The 23,123-nt window shown below is 36.6% G+C and overlaps 1 protein-coding gene across 1 annotated transcript in view; it reads left to right on the top strand.

Annotated features, from left to right (window-relative positions):
- The window catches only part of LOC115218089, a 57,051-nt gene extending 35,605 nt beyond the window's left edge, over positions 1-21,446 (top strand). The window contains exons 6-9 of the mRNA XM_029787876.2: positions 1,185-1,325; positions 4,578-4,700; positions 9,894-11,078; positions 21,188-21,446. Of these exons, the coding sequence (XP_029643736.1) occupies positions 1,185-1,325; positions 4,578-4,700; positions 9,894-11,078; positions 21,188-21,255 (1,517 nt within the window). The 3' untranslated portion in view covers positions 21,256-21,446. The remainder of the gene's footprint in view (positions 1-1,184; positions 1,326-4,577; positions 4,701-9,893; positions 11,079-21,187) is intronic.
- The last annotated feature ends 1,677 nt before the right edge of the window (positions 21,447-23,123 follow it).

Below are 23,123 nucleotides of genomic sequence, written 5' to 3'. Positions count from 1 at the left end.
TCATGAATCAAAAAAAACAGGCACTTATATATTGGTAATGAAGCAAATATATTAATTTTTAAGCAAATCAGTAATACAGATCCATTTCAGTTGATTCTGTCAACCCTTCAAATAGGTACTCATACATGACTTTTTTTAAAAAACTCTCATGATTGGCAAAATTGGCTGAAATGGATCTATAGTCTATAATTCTGCATTGTGTATATGTGGGTGCGTAAGAGAGAGAGAGAGAGAGAGAGAGAGAGAGAAAGGGGGATGTACAGTCTTAGAAATTTCTTAACAAATTCCAAACACCCATTGATATAATAATTTGCTCAGTCTCTGTGTGAATTTAGAAGTGGTTTCTATCTAGCTATAATCTGTTTTTTCTTAGTATCACAGTGGTAAATTAAGGCAATTCTAATATTAAATTTTAAAAGTTCAAAACTGTTTAGTCAGATCAACATTCATGTGTGCTATCAATTTGGAGATTATTCCTTGTGTTTTAGGTCTATAGTAAGATTATGTTTAAAACTCGTACACAATACATACACATACATAAGCATGATAATGGTAGATTCTCCTATTGAGAATGATGTATGAGTTTTCGGTTGTCCAATCAACCGAATGACCTATTCATTGAACTAGCTTGTGAGTGGTTATATATTGCACAAACAAATATACTCAGTCATCATAACACAATATGACAAGGCTGGACCTTTGAATTATGGTTATAGTCAATCCAATGGACTTCTACACTTTTTCATCTACCTATTTTCATTCAAAAGACTTAGACTGACTTGAGGTCATGGTAAATGTTTATGATCAAAATGCCAAGCTTTGTGGATGAAACCTGAAACCTTTTGTTAATGAACTTGGCTATAACTGTGTCCACATACACAAATACACACACATACACATGCATGCACCCATGCACTCATCCCCACCCACCCCACTCATGCATCCACACACACATGCACATATGCACACACACACACTCACTGACACATGCGTGCACACACACAGTGATATCTCAAATGTTTTAATCTTTCTTGTGTATTGGTATGCTTCCAATTTATTAGATTTTTGTTGTAGAATGTTTTTCAGGCAAAATGGTTGTGATTTTGAAGCTATTGGTATGTTGTGTAAGAATGCCAAGAATCTATGACAAGAATTTATAATTTGTACATTTTGTTTTGTTTCAGAATATGAACATGCAACTTTAGCTGAGCTCTGTCAGAAATTCTCCGGGGGAACCATAAGTTATACAGTGAAAGCTGATGTGGATTGCATCCTGAGTTCCTTGTTTCGCATAAACAGCTACTTACAAAAATTGATATCATTTTGTAATTATTCCTTTTTTTCCTAAATATTATTCTTCAAAAGATTTTTCACAATTGATAGTTTGGCAGCAGAAATAATCTCAATGTTTTGTCAATTCCCATTTTACAATTTGAAACCATTTCAGCAAAAGTTTTGGTTGAGTCAGAGTTATAGTTCTTGAAATGATGATGAAAAAAAGAAACAGAACTTATTTCACACATAAATTGTTATATTTTCTCATCTTTTTATTGTTGTGCCTCTTGAAACAACTTCTTCATGCTGCATATTATTTCTGTTTACAACTACTAATCACAAACCAACACAAGAAACAAGTTCAGAGGTTGTCATTCTGAGAATGAAGGACTGTGAATAATAGTTTGTGCAGATCAAAGGAGACAGAGAATGTGTGATGACAGGAAGAAAGACGAATATGTTGGGTGTGTCTCTGTGTGCGTTTAATGCAATAAGTTATTTCTCAGGAACATCGGCAGTTATAACAGTAGAAAAGGCAGAAAGGAGGAACAATATATGTGTAGGCTAGAGGCTGCAATGTGTTAGAGTGAGTCTATCAATAATTCATATGGACTTCTTTTAGACTTGGTCAAGGTTGATTCTTTGTGAAGTTGCAGCATTGTCCCAGATGCAGGACTAATATTCCATTAATCATCATCATTTTAATGTCCACTTTTCCAAGCTTGCATGAGTAAGATAGAATTTGTTGAGGTAGAATGTCTATTGCCAGATGTCCTTCCTGTTGCCAACCTTCAACTATTTCCAAGTAACGTAATATTTCCCATGATTAGACAAGTCTTGGAAGATTGGAAATAAGGGGTACTGCTTGCATGATGGGAACACTCACAACTATCATGCTATGGCAAGCTGAGGAAACATTCACACACACACACAAGTGTGTGTGTGTATGTATATATATATATATATATATATATATGGGCTTCTTTCAGTTTCCACCTATCAAATCCACTCATAAGGTTTTTGTTGGCCAGAGATTATAGTAGAAGACACTTGCCCAGGGTATCATGCAGTATTAGGGAACCAGAAACCATGTAACTAGGAAGAAAACTTCTTAGTACACAGGCACACCTGTACCGTTGAGGTTCTCAGTTGAGTTTTGCAAAGATTCAATAACATAGTGTAGCTAAAATATTTTCTGGTCCTGAGGAACGAGACTGGTCTTTGGTGAAACAACTTTTGCAATGTTATGTAAGTGGTGTCATCCAAAACAACCAGGAAAGAAATATAAAGGTTGTCAATAAAATGCATGCTTCTTCCAGTCTATTGACATCCTGTGTTAAAGTGTTAGGTCTGATTTACATGTAAGATTTATTGACTGAAATGTTTTTAGAGTGCTGAAAATATGTGAGGAAATGGTTACACATATCAGTTTGGTTGTTTCTGGAAGAATACAGAATGTGTTGATCTTTTTTGCTTCTGTAGAAAGATAATTCAGAAAGAAACAAAATCATGTTCTTTATAAATCATATAAAGTGAATGCATTTCTAATTTTGCAACTTTTGCCTGTCGGTTCCTAAGCGTATGCATTGAGCCATGCCACTCGCACACACACACGCACACATGCATGCACGTATATTCGCCTCACTTGCTTTGAGACATGTGGTTGCAAAGTATGTTCATGTAATATGTTACAAGCCTTTTCTTTCAAACCATTCTTATATGGTAATGCATTACATCCAATCATAAATATGTTATAACTTATTATGAACATCTCACAAGTTCTTATTTTTCTTGTCGTTTTACATACAAGATGGTGATCCCTCTTTCTCACATGCAATTGTAAAATTGTAGGTTGTCACATACTGACATCACTACATTGATAAAATTATATTGTATCTTGAGCAATTTAACCTGTCCCACACTTTAATTTTTACCTCTGTATTGTACTTTAGAAAAGTTAACCTTACACAACATCATTCTTATTTCTTTATTGCCCACAAGGGGCTAAACATAGAGGGACAAACAAGGACAGACAAAGGGATTAAGTCGATTACATCGACCTCAGTGTGTAACTGGTACTTAATTTATCGACCCCGAAAGGATGAAAGGCAAAGTTGACCTCGGTGGAATTTGATCTCAGAACATAAAGGCAGATGAAATTCTGCTAAGCATTTCACCTGGCGTGCTAACTTTTCTGCTAGCTCGCCACCTTATTCTTGCCATACCTCATTTATTACATCTATCTTGTGTCTAGAACAAATTACCACTGCCAATATCTGACACAATATCATCCTATTATGTCTAAGTTATGTTAAATACCTCTCTTTACCTGATAGACTAGTGTTCCTAAAATACATTAACTCACTTCATGAACCCAACAAAGCTCTTATCAATTATGCAATTGCCAACATATACCTATTTACATCTGTGCCTTTCAATGGTACAAATAATCAATCAGTACAAATGTGAAGAACAAATTCTCAAAGCTGCTACAAAGGCGCAAGCATGGCTGTGTTGTGAAAAACTTGCTTCCCAATCACATGGTTCTCGGTTCAGTCCTGTTGTGTGGCACCTTGGGCAAGTGTCTTCTGCTATAGTCTTGGGCCAACCAAAGCCTTGTGAATTGATGGAAACTGAAAGAAGCCCGTCGTATATATATATATATATAATGATCATTCATGATGACACCAAATGTATAACATAGCAAAAACTGCATCACAAAGACAAAATTCCCCCTTTAAGGTGGAAAAATACTTCAGTCTTCATAACTTACTGACCCACTGCAAATCTCTTCTATATATATTTAGGACAATTCTGATGTCATACTCAGCTAAACTCATGCAAACGAAGCTAAATGGCAAATATTGAATCTTTGCCATGCAACAAACACTGGTATAGAGAGATGTTGCTTTTCCTCTCCATCTCTGGTACCACTTGTATAATAACCGCTGATACTCTAAACTAGTTAATTGTGTACCTACTGCATCCAAGTTCACCCAAATGCACATACATCTCCTCCTTTCATCTGTCTAGTTCCATCAAATACTGTACTAAACATTTAGCCTGATCCTTTTTGTCCACAGCCACAGTTCTCCTGGACAACATCTTTGTCTATGCTTTTCCAAAATACATTAACTTTAGAACACTGACTTCAACATAACCACACTAACTTTATCAGTCTGAAAAGTTCTTCTAAAAATATGGATTCTACCACTTCTTCTCTGTTTGAAACCAAAATGCACATACTAACAGTTAACAGAGTTTGTTAGAAACAGATGGGATCTCCTTTTTTCCTATTCCAGATGGCTTGACCGACCTGAAAAAAACTGCGGAGCTGTCTAAAATGTTGAACTCATTGGCTGGCCATTTCCAGACTTCAAAGGAAGATGTTACTGAGAAAATGGAAGCTTCCTGTCAGAATTACAGTAAGTAGAAAAATAATTTTGATTGGTTGATTAACTTAATGATGTGCAATGAGATTTTAGCTTCTCACACTTTATCTGTAAAGTTTCACTTAATCAGTCTATCAGTTGGGCCTGTCATTAAGGAAGTGGTTACTGGATGGCATTCTCCACCTTACTATTCAATGGTACACCCTCAGATTTTGAAAATACAGTTTACAAAATGTTCCTGCAATGTGTTTCTTGAAGCCTGAGTAACTTTTCTTCTTAAACCAGAATGAAAATTAGATTTTAAAATAATAAACAAAGTGAACCAAAGAGACTGGTCAAAAATTCTCCATGGAAATAATTAATAGAGGAAAAAATGAAATTGAATAAAAGCAAAAGTGAAAAACATCAACGACAAAAATAAAAAATAAAACTACAAAGAGCCCTGATGAAATGTAGGCTTATACATTACTGATGCTCGGGAGAATACATATACATAAGTAACTCCCCCTACACACATTCATTTACATTTTATTAATACTACTTCTGATTCCATCTTCACACACACACACACAGACATTCTCACATAGATAAAGGGGTTAGACCACATACTGACCACCTTAACATTCCATGAAAGAATACTGGCCAATTAAACATTGCAAAGAAAAAGAACCAGATGCTATTTAACTGTTCTGTAAACAAGAACAATATTTTGCACACACACACAAACACGCACACATACAAGTGCAATATATATATATATATGTATGGACACATACACACACACACACACACAAACACATACATATATATATATATGCAAACACATGTACACACACATATATATGCGCACACACACATATACACACACAAATATACATTTATATATATATATATATACATACATACACCTATGTATATGTACAGGCACACATGCACACACACATACATAAACACAATATATATGGACACATATACACACATATATATATGCAAACATACACACACACAAACATGCATATATATATGTACATACACACACCTATGTATATGTACACACACATACCTACAAACATGCATACCTACACATACACACACACAAACACCAAATATATATGTATGGACACATACACACACACATATATATATGCACACACACACAAACATACATATATATATGTACATACACACACCTATGTATATGCACACACACATACCTACATACATACATACACACACACACACACACACACACATACAAACTTACACACACATAAAGAAAGAGATAGAATTTCTTTGACTATCAATGAAAAAAGTGAGAAGTTCTTTGGGTTTTCCATAACTGTATTTTGCCCTCACAACTTGAATTATAAGATTATCTCTAATCAAAGTCATGCATCAACTTAAAATAGAGAGTCGGAACAGACATTTCAGCTAGTTTATAAGGAAATACCTTGAATATTCTGTTTTTCAAATTAATAACCATTAATAGTTTGCTTTTGCAGTTTTATTATATTTTGCTTGAACTTAAAGAATTGTATTTTATTCAAATTGAAAGGCAATGAAATGACAAAAATTAATTTTTGTCATATGTTTTTGGTTGTAAATTCTAAAACCTCCAAGACCTGTGAAAATGATGAAACAAAGAAGATTTCTTCCATTTCAAATGGATCACAGTTAATTGAATCTGCAACATTACACCATCCTTCAACTCTTTTGGCAGCTGATCTTACGCAATCTACAGAACTTGATATGCTTCCCAAACTTGACTTATCCATCCAGATTAGATATGATACCATGTCAACCAAAATTATCAGTGCATCATTCTAACCAATATGGTAAGAAAACCCCTCAAAAAAACAAAAGTAAAAACAATGAGGCTTCTGTGCTTTATGGTTTAATGGCAGACCTTGGTTAGAATTCTCAGTTTCATCTAAAGCTGCTTTCTGCCATTGCTATGCTCATTTTTGTACACTCCAGAATGCTGACATTAGTTTGAAAGTTGAAGGATATACTAAGTGGCCTAACACTTTGTCAAAAAACAAAGGTTTTAGTAGGTATGAGAATTCTGTCACACAAAAATACTATGAAATTTAAGAGTGAAAGGCAGAAATACAAGACGATTAATCAGAATGAAGATCAACTGAAAAAAAAAATTAGTATTATTTACAATCTAATGCTGCCATGAGCACTATGTCATTTGTGTGATATGGAAAATATTCCATCAATATTGTACAAAAGATGTTGGCATCAATTTTAAGATCCACCCAAGACTTGGCCTCCATGCTATTCGCCCACTTCAAAAATTGAACTCGAGATGTCACAACATTACAACACAACTAGTTTGCTTCAACCAGTCCAGCTCCCTTTAATATTATATCAAAATACATAAAAAAAGAAACAGATCCAATAAAATTCAAAAGTTTTCTGGACAAATTTATCCCAAAAATTCTGGACCAACCTCCTACACTCGGATATGTCTCTAACAGTAACTCTTTGCTAGAGTGGGCTATGGTGTCCCATATATGACAGAGGTGTGAACCACGATCTAAAAGACATCACCAGGTGGTGCTATTAAGTTAGAAATGACCTGGGCCTATACTGGCCAAAACCTGTCTAAATTATCTAAGTTATTGTAGAAGTATGTGTTAATGATGAAGATGATGATGATGAACTTGCACTTTGGGGTGAATACAATGAAAATATTGCCTGTCTTGACAATAGTAAAAATCAAGTTTCTGGACTAATTTTATGGCTTTTTCAATTTCCAGTGATACCTAAAATGCATTTGTACACATCTTTTATGATGCAAAATGAAATGATACAACTTATGAATTAAATGTGATGGAATTCACGATCCTAAAGTTATTTCAATAATTGTAAGCTTTGTAAAAGCAGGGATTATGTTAGAAAGTTTTATCACTTTAACTATGAGCAAAGGCCGAAAGTTTTGGCTAACGCAATTATGCAAAGTATTGAAGATGCTGAAAAGCATTTTATCTCAGTGTTATGATGGTGCCTCAGTAATATCTGACTGTACCAGTGATATTCTTTTCTACTCTAGTCAAAAGGCTCAAACTTTTTGGAGAGAAGGCCAGTCAATTAAGTATGCAACAGGTAATTTATCGACCATGAAAGGATGAAAGGTGAAGTTGACCTTGGCAGAATTTGAACTAAGAACATAAAGACAAATGAAATGCTGCTAAGTATTTCGCTCGGTGTATTAACGTTTCTGTCAGCCTACCGCTAGCTGTACCAGTAATATTAAGAAAATGTTGCAACAGAAAATGGGAAAGGAAATTCCGTATGTGTACTGCTTCGATCATCAGTTACATTTGGTTGTAGTTCATGTGATTGAAGAGATTAATGACATAAAATTGCTTTGTGGAGCCTGTAAAGTTCTTTATAACTTTCCACATAGACTGAAACATTTGAAGTACTTATTGGAACAACAATGGTCTGAGTATCTAGCAACTGTTACTGCAATACATACCAATCACGAACACACAGTGCAAGTGCTACAAGATGCAGAGCATGACAGTTCTGACATAAAGATCAGAATTGAGGCAACTGGTATTTTGAAACAGATAACCAGCCTCAAATTTATCTTCATTGGTATTTTTCTTGGAGATATTCTGAAAGTTCTTGATGCAACAAATAAACTGTTACAATGTTGTGACTGCAATTTGTCTGAAGGAGTACATCTTACAAAATACTGTACTGAATATTTTGAAAGAAATGAGAACAGACAAAGGAAAATTTCTGAGCATTTTCTCTCAGGCTAAGACATTTAATGTAGAAGATGAGTGTTCTATTCCTCAAAACACTTCTACAATTCCAGGGTATATTACACAACCATTCGTAATAAAATCAATGATGGGTCATGAAGATTCTGATAACAAATATATAATTTTTAATTGTAATTACAACAGTGTTTTTGATAACTATGTTAGAGAACTTCAAAGTTGCTTTAATGAATGCATCATGAGATGCATTCATTTTGCAGCTATAGAAGCTTTGTCTCTTGAATCAGAAGCATTCTTAGAAGTTTTAAGATTATCTCCCATTTGAGTATAAACTCATGAGCATAAACTATTTGGACAGCTCATTTTACAATGAATTATGTATTGTAAATGTTACATCATTACATTTTAGAAAATATAACTTTTAATAAATATAACTTCTTCACTATATTCATTTAAAGCTTTTCCAGATATCTACAAATTGTATGTTGCATTCCTCACATCTGCTGCAAGCAATGCTTCTAGCAAGTCATCTTTCTATACATTGTCTCATATATTTACACCCCATTGCCTTTTTATGACACATCAACGAAAAAACAACCTTGTTAACTTGCATTCATGAACAGATATTAAAAAAAACTGAACACTGAAGTTTTTTGAATATTTTCTGTTCCAGGTCAAGAAGATTACAAATATTCTAATGAATTTTTGATAGATATAATATTTGTGTTAGTTGATTAAATTGGTTTATAATAATTTCATAAGTTTTCAGTATCAGCACAATTTTCAGAAGTTGTAATATATTTGGTTTAAATACAGGCCAGACTTAATAGTTTGCTCATATATTGATTAAAATAATGTTATTAAAATTGTTAAATTTCATAAAATAATGTGCAATAATAAAAATTGAGAACACTACGATGTTTGAGACAGAGTTTATATTCTATTTAATTTTTAACAATTTCTTCATATTTATGTCTGAAACAAGTGAAATCATGGTGCTGTAAAAATACACTTTCTCTTTATTTAACCCTACACCCTAACTGCAAATCTTAGGCCTAACATTGAACCTATACCATAACCCTAAAGCATAACTTTAAAACCTTAAGCCATACATCTTAAGAAGTTATGGCTTGATGTAACTTTTGAAACAGAGGTAAGTTGGAGAAGCAAAAATTGAAAGCATTTTTGCATAATCCACATCTCTGATGTTTAAGACAATTTTGCTATCTGTACAAATTCACACAATCTATTTGTAGAGTTAGATGCTCTGTTAAACAGTCTATCTCCAGAACTATGCAGTCTATTTCTTAAGCTACATAATCCATTTACAAAAATTCAGTCTGTTTTGTTGTTCTCTGTATAATTATACAGTCTATATGTAGAAATTCACAGTCTTTCAGTAGAGTTATGCAAAAATATATACATACATCAGTAAACAGATATATGATCTTGTAATAAATTAAGTATAATTTTACAATTTCAGCTGCTGCCCTGGCTGCATCTAAAATTGGGATCGCTAATGGAATTGGTGTAAATGAGACATCAAATAACACTGAGGTAGCTGATAGGGCTAGTGTAAATCAGAATACAAGTGCTGTTGACGGTATAATCCTGTCAGAAGAAGACAAAAAGAAAAAACAAGAGGAGAATTTTGAGGAAGAGAAAAAGACAATAGGTGAAATTAAAAATAATGTACACCTTCTCAGTGGATTATTAGCCGAATTTGAAAAAGAAGAAAAAGCAGCTGAATCACTGGCAGGGCTAGCAGAATCAAATGTTACAATATCAAGTGATATTGATGCGATGATAGCAAATGTTAATGCAGAAAAGCCAAATGCTACTTTGTCAGTAGGATCAAGTGTTGTTAACTCAACAGAATCAAAGGTTGTTAATACAGATGAGATAAAAGCTGATGGAATTGTAGAATCAAATGATACTTTGTCACAAGGATCAAGAGTTAACCTAACAGAATCAAATGTTGTTAATACAGATGAGATAAAAGTTGGTGAAATTGTAGAATCAAATGATACTTTGTCACAAGGATCAAGAGTTAACCTAACAGAATCAAATGTTGTTAATACAGATGAGATAAAAGTTGGTGAAATTGTAGAATCAAATGATACTTTGTCACAAGGATCAAGAGTTAACCCAACAGAATCAAATGTTGTTAATACAGATGAGATAAAAGCTGATGGAATTGTAGAATCAAATGATACTTTGTCACAAGGATCAAGAGTTAACCCAACAGAATCAAATGTTGTTAATACAGATGAGATAAAAGTTGGTGGAATTGTAGAATCAAATGATACTTTGTCACAAGGATCAAGAGTTAACCCAACAGAATCAAATGTTGTTAATGCAGATGAGATAGAAGCTGGTGGAATTGTAGAATCAAATGACACTTTGTCACAAGGATCAAGAGTTAACCCAACAGAATCAAATGTTGTTAATACAGATGAGGTAAAAGATAGTGGAATTGTAGAATCAAATGTTGTTAGCACACTAAAACCACATGTTACTGAGGCTGGAGATAATGTTGAGAAGACTGACAATGATGAAAGCATGCTGAAAATCCTGAAATCAGAAACTGGTATGGCTAACAATGCAACAATTGAAAGTGAAGAATCTGTTATTGATGGAGTGAAAGAAAGTTTGGAAAATAAAGAAGGTAAGTGTGGATCTTTGATTTCAGTGGATGGAAGTAAACATATAAAGTTAGACAAATATTGACAAAATAAGGTCAGATTAACATATGCATGTGCACACACACTCACATTATAATCATTATCATCATGATCATTATTTAGCATCTGCTTTCTATGCTGGCATGGGTTAGACGGTTTGGCTGAAACTGGTAAGCTGGAGAGCCACACCAGGTTCCAATCTGTTTTGGCAAGATTGCTACAGCCGGATGCCCTTCCTAAAGCCAACCACTCCAAGAGTGCAATGGGTGCTTTTTATGTATTAGCTATGTGACACTGGCATCAGCAACAACTACACTTTCACTTGGTTAGACAAGTCTTCACAAACATGGTATATTGCCAAATGTAATGAAGTCAAACTAAATAATGATATTCTGAAAGCATTTGATACATAAATTTCAGATCTGCATGGTATGTAATACGAAATACACCTCATTATGCAAGACTTTCCTTGGTTAATACATTTCAGAATAAATGCTTTCAAAACATTATTATTTGAGTTGACTCACAATTTATACAACTTCATGCCAGCCAAAATTAGCCTGTCCTAGTTCCACTTGTGCAGATACTCTAATAATGATATAGAGTAGTTCATTGTATTTAACTCAAGATGAAAATTCTGGTGCTATGCATCACATCTAAGCAAAGCACAAAATTACTATACATACACACATACATACACACACACACACACATATATCTGTGTGTATATCGGAACGGGCATGGTTGTGTAGTCAAGTAGTTCACTTCATAACATCATAAATTTAGTTTCAGTCTCACTGCAGAGCACTTTCGATGTCTTCTATTATAACTCCAGACTGACCAAAACCTTGTGAGTGAATCTGGTGGACAGAAAGTAAAAGAAACCCATTGTAAGTTTCTGTGTATATGTGTGCATGTGTGTGTGTGCATGCGCATGCGTGTGTGTATCTGTGTCCACATGTGTGTGTGTGACTTCGTGGATGCAGAACCATTGGTCACTCTATGACTGGCCATATAAGTAACTTCCTATAAATACATTGCTGCTCTTACATTTAGAATGTGCTTCTTTTTGGGATATATGATCAACTGACAATATATATATATGTCGACTGACATATATATATATATGTGTGTGTGTGTGTGTGTGTGTGTCAACTGACAATATATATATACATATATAAAATATGCCAGATCAGATTGGAGCCTGGTGCAGCCATCTGGTTCGCTAGTCCTCAGTCAAATCATCCAACCCATACAAGCATGGAAAGCAGACATTAAATGATGATGATGATGATGATGATATATATAAATAACAGAAGAGGAAAATAGAAATATTTGGGTATTATTTATTCTCCATTACATGTATTTCATTTGCTAATAGGAATTACAAAGATTTACATGTTATATAGAAATGTAAATCTCATGTAATTCCTGATAGCAAATAATAAAGACAATAATGAACTCATTGTTTATAGTACTCAGATGTACTGTGTAATGGAGAATAAATAATACTAAAAAAATTCCATTTTCCTGTTTTGTTTTCTTGCAAATAATATTTCCATAATTCTCAATTTCAATGTGTATTTTGATTTACATACAACAGTAATTATGGATACATATTGATTGTAATAATGGAATAAGCATATGTGCTTCAAGAAGAAACAGTTGGGATTTACTATCTAATATATATATATATGTGTGTGTATATAATATATATTGTTGTATTTAGGAATGGTCATTTTGCCAGTTTAGCCAATAAAAACACATGCATTATATATTTGGTGTTACTTTGCTTCAGCGTTATTTATTTTTTACATTAATCTTAATCTTATTTCGGCCAGAGTTCTTTCGTCACACTCCTGTGACCGCATCAGTGGTCCTTTGCTTTCTTCTTTCTTATTTGTGTGTCTCTCCTTACTAACCGTCAACCATTTTGTATACATTTGAGACACACAAATAAGCAAAGGACCACTGATGCGGTCACAGGAGTGTGACGAAAGAACTCTGGCCGAAATAAGATTAAGATTAATGTAAAAAATAAATAACGCTGAAGTAAACTAACACCAAATATATATTGCGTGTGTTTTTATTGGCTAAACTGGCAAAATGACCATTCCTAAATACAACAATATCTGTTTCAACACACGATTTCACATAAAAAATCTTGCACAACAAATATATAAACATATATAAACATATATAAACAGGCGCAGGAGTGGCTGTGTGGTAAGTAGCTTGCTTACCAACCACATGGTTCCGGGTTCAGTCCCACTGCGTGGCATCTTGGGCAAGTGTCTTCTGCTATAGCCTCGGGCCGACCAATGCCTTGTGAGTGGATTTGGTAGATGGAAACTGAAAGAAGCCTGTCGTATATATGTATATATGTATGTGTGTGTATATGTTTGTGTGTCTGTGTTTGTCCCCCCACCATCGCTTGACAACTGATATATATATATATCATCATCATCATCATCATCGTTTAACGTCCGCTTTCCGCGCTAGCACGGGTTGGACGGTTTGACCGGGTCTGGGAAGCCAGGGGCCGCTCCAGGCTCCAGTCTGAATCTGGCAGAGTTTCTACGGCTGGATGCCCTTCCTAACGCCAACCACTCCGTGAGTGGATTGGGTGCTTTTTACGTGCCACCTGCACAGGGGCCGGAGGGTCCGGCATCGTCACGATCGGTTCGAGCATTTTAACGTGTCAGCGGCACGGGGGCAACGAGGTCCGGGGTACTTTGGGGATCGGGGTACTTTGGGGATCCAGGGTACTTTGGGGATCCGGGGTACTTAGAATGGGTAGGGGGTATGTGGAATTGCTGCAGAAAGCAGCCCGGGTCTTTGTAGTCACAGCATATCTCCAGAGATCTCGGTCCTTCGCCATTGCCTCAGTGAGGCCCAATGCTCTGAGGTCATGCTTGACCACCTCATCCCATGTCTTCCTGGGTCTACCTCTCCCCCTGATACCTTCAACTGTTTGGGAGTGGCACTTCTTCACACATCTCTCTTCATCCATCCGCAGCACATGACCATACCATCACAAGCGTCGCTCTTGCACACCACATCTGATGCTTCTTATATCCAGCATTTCTCTCAGGATACTTACACTCTGTTTTGCGTGCACACTGACACTACACATCCAGCGGATCATGCTAGCTTCATTTCTTTCAAGTCTACGCATGTCTTCTGCAGTCACAGCCCATGTTTCATTACCGTGAAGCATGGCAGTTCGCACACATGCATCATACAATCTACCTTTTGCTCTGAGGGAGAGACCTTTTGTTGCCAGTAGGGTTAGGAGCTTTCTGAACTTTGCCCAGGCTATTCGTATTCTAGTGGTGATACTCTCTGTGCATCCACCTCCGCTACTAACTTGGTCACCCAGGTAGCGGAAACTATCAACTACTTCTAGTTTCTCTCCCTGGAGTGTGATGGAATCTGTTTTCTGAGTGTCTGTTGTGTCTATTGTCCCTGTGCATCTGCCGCACATGAAAGCTATCTTATCTGTTAATTTCCCTTTAATGTTGCTGCACCTCTTATGTGTCCATAACTTACATTGGGTGCATCTTATGGAGTTTCTACCTTTACCTTTCCTACAGGTTGAGCAGGGCCACCTACCCGAGGGGATGTGTGCTGAGTACCTCTTGCTGCTTACTAATACTTTGGTCTTTGCTACATTTATTCTAAGGCCCTTTGATTCCAACCCTTGCTTCCACACCCGAAATTTCTCTTCTAGTTCTGGTAGTGATTCTGCTATGAGAGCTAGGTCATCGGCATAGAGGAGCTCCCAGGGGCATCCCGTTTTGAATTCCTCTGTTATTGCCTGAAGGACTATGATGACTTGGTCTGTGGCACTCAACAAGCTGTCCCGTAGGAATTCCCAGCTACCTTCTATGTCTGACGTCTGAAGCTCCTCCTCCCTCTCATCAAATTACTTGATGAGTATGTCCCTAAATTTCTGACCATGCGAAGGGTTCTTTAGCCTCCAAATCCTTCTTTTCTGGATTGGTTTGTTTCTTGGAGTCCTTCTGGCCTCAAGCTTAAAGTCACTGATGATTAGTCTATGCTGAGGGATACATTCTTCACCCGGGGGGTCTTTGTATTCAAGAGCAACCCTGCATCCCGTTGTCTGGTGAGGATGAAGTCTATTTGGCTAGCGGAGTCTCCTGACTGATAAGTTATAAGGTGGCAGACTGGCTTCTTGAAGTTAGTGTTGCAGATTGAAAGGTTACATGCATCACAGAATTCCAGCAGTCTAGTTCCCTCATCATTTCTGGTGCCAATACCATAGCCACCATGTACCCCAGTGAAGATACCCGATTCCCGCCCAACATGCCCATTAAAATCTCCACCTACAAAGATGAGGTCCTTGTTACTAGTCTTTGAAGTAGCCTGCAGAAGGGTATCATAAAAGTTGTCCTTCTGATCATTTGGTAGTCCCGCTTGTGGGGCATAGGCTGAGATAATCATAGCTGTGCCACTCTGTAGGACCAACCTGAGCTTAAGCACTCTATCACAAACCCTAACAACCTCTATGACCTTATCCACCCATTCCTCCGCAAGGAGAATGCCTACACCCCCTACACCTTCCGCGTTACCTTGCCAGTAGAGTTTGTACCTAAGTGCCTTGCCCGTGAGGACCCTAGCCGAAGCATCTCTCCATCTTACCTCTTGTATGCAGCATACATCAACCTGTCTTCTCTCTAGCATCTCTACAATCTCACTAGACTTGCCTGTCAATGTACCAACATTGATAGTGCCAACTCTGAAAACTGGGAAGGAGATGTGGGGGGGACGGGGGGGATTCGGCGCCTGAGAAGAGGAGGGTTGTTGTGGTGGTGATAGTTTTCGTGGTATTTTTCTTTTGATCTCTCTTCCAACCTGACCACGCCGTGGGCAGGAGCTGGTGTTAGCAGTGGACATTCGTTATCGTCACTGAGTAACGTAATTAGGTAGAGGAAAGAAATACAGATATTCTAGAGTTGAGTTGGGGAGGGGGGGGTCCAGTTGAGGCGGGTAGTATAGGGGAGCAACCAGTGGGGAAGGTTGGGGTAAGGAGGAACGATGGCAGGAAGGATTGGTGTAGGTTCGTAAGAAATAAAAAACGTAGGATATTACAAGGCGGGAGGGTACTAAAAGGGGATGGTCGGATTGAGGCAGTGTCAGGAGGAAACAAAGATCGGTGGGCAGTTGATGAGCTATGGCGCTAGCAGCTTGTCTTTTCACAGTGAAAGCATATGAGGAGAAGGGGTAGTGGGGGGTGGAGGAGGGAGTAGGGCGTATCCGGTGTAGATGGTGAGAACAGGGTATACTGGTATTGGTGGTGGGGGTGAGAACAGTGTTCACCGGTATTGGTGGTGGCGGTGAGAACAGTGTTCACCGGTATTGGTGGTGGGGGTGAGAACAGTGTTCACCGGTATTGGTGGTGGGGGTGAGAACAGTGTTCACCGGTATTGGTGGTGGGGGTGAGAACAGTGTTCACTGGTATTGGTGGTGGGGGTGAGAACAGTGTTCATCGGTATTGGTGGTGGGGGTGGGGGGCGGGCGCACCGCCAATGGCGGAAAGATGGGAAAAGATAGGATTACGGCTTGAGGTAGCCTATTAAATTTCGTAGAGAGAGAGAGATAGGAAAGATAAATCAAGTTATGGCGAAGGCTTGAAAGTAGCCTAAAAGGTTAAATTTTCGTAGCGAATGAGATGGGTAAGACGAATCAAGTTATCAATGTATGAATAAACGTAGTAACAACGAATAAAAATAGTAAGATAAATTTTTAAGAACTTGCTGCGGGCATCGACCGGGAGTTGAAATTGAAGAAGAAAGTAAGTTGAATTGGGAATTTAAATTGCAGAATCGTAATGGTAATGGCGATTTTCAAGTTTTAGCATAAGAAGAAGAAGAGGAGGAAAAAAAGACCGCCAATGGCGGAAAGATGGGAAAAGATAGGATTACGGCTTGAGGTAGCCTAAGGTTAAATTTCGTAGAGAGAGAGAGATAGGAAAGATAAATCAAGTTATGGCGAAGGCTTGAAAGTAGCCTAAAAGGTTAAATTTTCGTAGCGAATATATATATATAACGGGAAGCTTTATGAAAATAGACAAAAGGCGAAGGCAGGTTTACAGAAATAAAGAAAGGGGAGAAGGAAAGAGGAGAAGAGGAGGGGGAAGGGGGAGAAGGAAGGAGAGGAGAAGAGGAGGGGAGAGGAGGAGGGAGGATAGAGGGGGAGAGAGAGAAGGGGAGTGAGGGAGCAGAGAGAAAGAGGGAAGAAGGAGGGAGGGAGAAAGAGGGAAGAAGGGAAGAGGAGTAGGGGTGAAAGGATGAAGGACTGAAGAGAAGTAGGGGTCGGGGGGGAGGTTAGATGAGGAGGGGGGAGAGTTGAGACCAAATGGCGTATAAGAGCGAAGAGAGAAGATTAATTCCTGTTCACGGCGCAAACGGGAATCCGGATGGCCTCTGTGTATCTATTTGTTAATATGTATGTATATGTGTCTGTGTATGTATATGTGTGTGCAGATGTTAGATGAGGATGATGGCGACAATGTATGTATGTGCCTGTATATACATAATATGTGTACTATATGTTCTGTTGATAGGTTTGTTAATGTAGAAATATATATGCATAGGCATAGGAGTGGCTGTGTGGTAAGTAGCTTGCTTACAAATCACATGGTTCCAGGTTCACTCTCACTGTGTGGTGCCTTGGGCAAGTGTCTTCTACTACAGCCTCGGGCCAACCAAAGCCTTGTGAGTGGATTTGGTAGACGGAAACAGAAAGAAGCCCGTCATATATATGTATATATGTGTGTGTGTGTGTGTGTGTGTGTATACATTTGTGTGTCTATGTTTGTCCCCCCAACATCACTAGACAACCAATGCTGGTGTGTTTACGTCACCATAACTTAGCGGTTCGGCAAAAGAGACCGATAGAATAAGTACGAGGCTTATAAAGAATAAGTCCTGAGGTTGATTTGCTCGACTAAAGGTGGTGCTCCAGCATGGCCACACTCAAATGACTGAAACAAGTAAAAGAGTATGCATATCTCCATATATACATATATGAGCAGAAGAACTAATATTTGCTAGATTAAAATTTAATTCTGCAAAATAACTATTTTATGTTTGATGTTTTGACTGTTACTGACCAAAATCTGGAACAGGTTGACATGCAAAATTAGCTATTGGATATTTGGGGATGACAATGAACAAGAATTATAAAAATATGGAAATTCTTAATATAAGGCAGGGCTGAAAAAGATTTTTTTTGATAGTTGCTTCATTCTTTGGAATGAAAGCATAGATAAATTAAGTTAAGTAAATTTAAGATATTGCTTTATAGAATAAATTATAGCATTATCTGTGCTAGCAGGGTGCAAAGAGCACCATACGAGTGTGATCATTGACAGAGTGGCTAACCGGCTTCCGTGCCAGTGGCACATAAAAGGCACCATTCAAGTGTGATCGTTACCAGCATCGCCTTACTGGCACTTGTGCCCATGCTAGTAGGATGCCAAGAGCACCATCTGAACGTGATCGTTGCCAGAGCGGCTAAGTGGCTTCTGTGCCGGTGGCACATAAAAGGGCACCATTCAAGCTTGATCGTCATCAGCGTCACCTTACTGGCACCTATGCCAGTGGCATGTGTAAAAAGATTTGAGCGAGGTCATTGCCAGTACTGCCTGACTAGCCCCGCGCTGGTGGCACGTAAAAGTACCCACTACACTCTCTGAGTGGTTGGCATTAGGAAGGGCATCCAGCTGTAGAAACTCTGCCAGATCAAGATTGGAGCCTGGTGCAGACATCTGGTTCACCAGCCCTCAGTCAAAATTGTCCAACCCATGCTAGCATGGAAAGCAGATGTTAAACGATGATGATGATGATGATGATGATGATGATGATGAAGAATTTACAATGGAATGGAGTCAAGAATAACTATTATTTTTAGGTTTTCCAATAATGAAATTCAGTGATTTAATTAAGACATATACCCACAGACACAAAGCAAAGTTTACTTTTTACCTACACAACTGTCCCAAATAAACACCCATAATATATGACTTGAAGAACTTACAGAGATTTGAATGAACTTGTTTACCATCCTTAATAGGTGATGAGATTGAATACGCTGTGAAAATTGGCTTCTAGATACTAAGACATGTAAAACAAAACAACAGTCCTGTATTGAAAATGTTATCATATGTCTTAACTAGTAATCCCAGAAACAATGAGGCCTTCAAAATGTATTGGTGTGGAAAAATGACGCCTGAATGAATAAAAAACACACAATTAACATAGTGAAAAATGACCACAATCATTAATCCTTTTGTTATTGTATTTATTTTGAGATGCTCTGTGTTTCTTTCAATTACTTTAAATATAACAAAGAATTTAGTAAAATAACTTAGTAATCATTCAGCTAGTGTTAGGAACATGAATTGTAACTAATTGTAAATTGGTAGAAGATTTTAATTCAAAACTTATGAAAACAAGACATTTGCACTCAGAGCCAGAGCCAGTTTCAGCAGGGTTGGTAACAAAAGGGTTAAAGAGAATACTATTGGTGCTAAATTATATCTACCAATAACAAAAACAAGAATTTGGCTACCCAGCTGTGGAACTTGTCTTAATTTGTCTCAGCATGTGCCAAGTTTTAAAATGTATCCTTTGTATTACTGTAGAGGCAGAATATCAGAACAAATAAATCAGACTGCATTCATTAAGAATTACTGCACTTACATATACACATTCAACTATTTCGTTCATACATTTATCAATTTTAATTTTTATTACATTTATATGAATGTTTATGTCTACTATTAGCAAAAGAAAATAGACATTCCACTTATTACCACTTCTGTTTCTGTCAATAACAATAACTATTAGATTCCCTATTACCATCAACATCTATGATGAAATTATAACATTGCCAACAACAACAAATGAACAATTCGAATTTTCTCAAACTGTATGCTATTGTACCTTGTTATGTATTGCCATATGCTTGTCTTTAGTGTGAAATATTCCCAATAAATAGTGCTGATCATGTTGTCAAGAAGCTTGTTTCCTAACCATTTAATTTCAGGGTCAATCCCTTGTGTGGTACCTTGGATAAGTGTCTTCTACTATAGCCCCAGGCCAACCACCCATTGTGCATGCATGAATGTGTGTGTGTGTGTATATATACCCTTGCCTTGGCTTCATGTGATGGTTGTCATACAAGTGGCATTGTTTAATTTTCAGTGTTTTGTGAAAAGTATATATGGCCAAGGGGAAATATTACTTTGTGTGGGAACAGGTGACCATAGAATATCTGCCTCAGCAAATTCCATCTGACCAATGCAAGCATGGAAAAGTGGACGTTAAAATTGTGAAGATGACATATGTGCATGCACATGCATACACACACACACACACAAACACAGTTTATGTATCTCCTTAAAATAACCATTCCCTCTCCCTCATTCTTCTCCCCTATTTAACTATTTAACTATGTACATCATTTCAAAGTAAAGTAGTTTGCAACCTTCTAAAAATCTAATCCATATATTTCAAATGTGTACTGCTTACCCCATATCACATCTAGCCATTGAAAAACTCCAATGTATAAATAGTGTAAGCAGAGTAGAGTACTTTTGTAATCTGATAATGTCAACTACCAGTATAACTTAAAATCACTATCTATAAAATTATTTATATTTTACTTTACACATATAAGGAGTCCTTTTTTGCATTTAATACTCAGTTTTTAACTGTCAAAATCTTCCATTGTCTATGTGCTTCACTCTTTTCTCTGTCTTTTCATTTAGACTAGCTTACAAAAATGTAAAAATTTTGTAAAAATTACATTTCTGAAGTTTATTTCCAACATAGTATCTGATTTAAAGCAGATATTTTGATGATATAAAACTGACTGGAACCCCTTGAATGAATTTATCATAAATACAAACGACAAAAGTTATCAGAAAAGTATTTCAAATATCTGTATGAATGACTGCATTTTCTTAATTTGGTATTGATTATTGAAAGAAACCAGTATATTTATATGCTATACATAATCTCTATAAATTTAACTATGTATATATATTTTATCTTTTCATCAGCGTTACATACCACAAAAGGAACACCTAAAGAAAATGATCTGGAAGAAATATTTAACAAACTTTTCTAAGTAAAAATCAAAGAAATTGTTTTAAATTTTTTTCTTAACAAAATATTGTTTATTCCTAACATTATTCCACTGATAATTTCACTTTATAACTATTTTTTGTTAATTAAATGTATAGAGTAAATTTTGTAATGATTTAAAAACTATTTTTGCTTCAAGATTAAAATTAAAAATAAAATGCATTTTGATGTAAACAGTTACTTTTATTTTTCATTTTTTTAATTATACATTTGAGAAAATGAATCAAATAAAGTTTTGTGATATTAATTTATCTTAATATCTTACTACTGTTATTTTTGAAATATCCTTAAAAGAAAATCTTTCATGTTTGGAATCAAGAATTTATATATGTTAGTCAGTTAAGGTTTTGCAGTGCTCACAACCTTACAAAATTTCACACTGGTCCTATTCTTGAAATATAAATATGAATGAGAATCTTTGACATAAGGATATATATTAAAGTTAAAAGTCAGGGAAATATACCAAAGAGTCGTAATGGATGTATGTCTCTTTTGCAAGCATTTCACTTTAGTTAAACAAAAACACAGCCAAAAACTGAATTGGCTGTGCTTAGATTATTTTCAGGTGAATAGACAAGATTTACTATTCTGTACTCAGTGTCTGTGACAAGATACTAGAGTATGGTTGAAAAGAGAGTTAACTCATCAAGTGATTATGGGACTTGGTAGTGTATCCAAATATTCCCTTAAGGAGTATCTTTGGCTTAATAATAATGATGTATGTGTGAGAAGTATTTTATGACATTGTACATTAAGATATATTTTGGGTGTGGAGAGTTGTTATTCTTCTTGTGGTTGTATCAGACCTATGATCAAAGATGTTCTAACCATGTCCATCTGTCTGCTTACTTCTTTCTTTCAGTCATGCTTTGACTGGAACTATATTATCCAACATGTCTTTATTAAAATGGCAAGGGGGAATTACAGGGAGATTTGGCTGCTGTTTGGAGCAGCCTGAATGACTGTATGCCGCCTCATAAATATGAGTTTCCAAATGCAAGCACTACCATACATGGCTGTTCTTTTCACCTGGGAAAGTTCAGTTACTTCAATCAGTTTTGCCTAAAGTGGGGTTCCAGTGTAGAAAGCTTGTCATGTTTGATCTAACTGCTTGTTTGACTATGCACAAACTACAACTGATATCGCTACAATATATAACTGGTAACTGTTGATCCACTTGCACCCTGCTGTGGAGGCATGTGGCTTAGTGGTTAGGGTGTCGGACTCATGATTGTAAGATTTTGGTTTTGACTCCTGTACCAGGTGCCATGTTGTGTTTTTGAGCAAACACTTCTTTTCACATTGCTCCAGTCCCTTCAGCTGGCAAAAATGAGTAATTCTGTGACAGACCAGCATCCTGTCCAGGTGGGGAATATATATACCATGAAACCAGAAAACCAACCCTTAAAAGTCTACATGACTCGACTCTTACCTTTACCTGTGCCCTCCAACAAACACAAAATTGACAAAACTAAAAAAAAAAAAGGACAAAACAAGGAAGCAAAAAATAAAATAAAGTTTTAGCAGAGTTTGAACACAAAAAAGTGAAGCATTCAACTATGGAAATAAACAGTCTGCCTCTTTACCAATTACAACTGTTTCCTTATTGCTCTGGCAATAGAGATAGAATATGGAGAATGCCTGGGCTCAGCTACTGCAGCAATGGAAGCAAGATGTAGTGCCAATGCAATATGGTTTTACTATAGCTCACTAGAAGACTCAAGAGATGAGTCAATCCTGTTATTAGTATAACAACCATGGAAGTGTGTGTGTGTGTGTGTGTGTGTGTGTGTGGTGTGTGTGTGTGTGTGTGTGAATGTGTGCACGTGTTTCCTTCATCTGCCTAAAATT

This window comes from Octopus sinensis, linkage group LG1 (assembly GCF_006345805.1).
Source record: "Octopus sinensis linkage group LG1, ASM634580v1, whole genome shotgun sequence".
In the NCBI taxonomy this organism is placed as follows: domain Eukaryota; kingdom Metazoa; phylum Mollusca; class Cephalopoda; order Octopoda; family Octopodidae; genus Octopus; species Octopus sinensis.
Note: the sequence above shows the minus strand (reverse complement) of the source record. Positions and strands in the feature narration are given on the sequence as shown.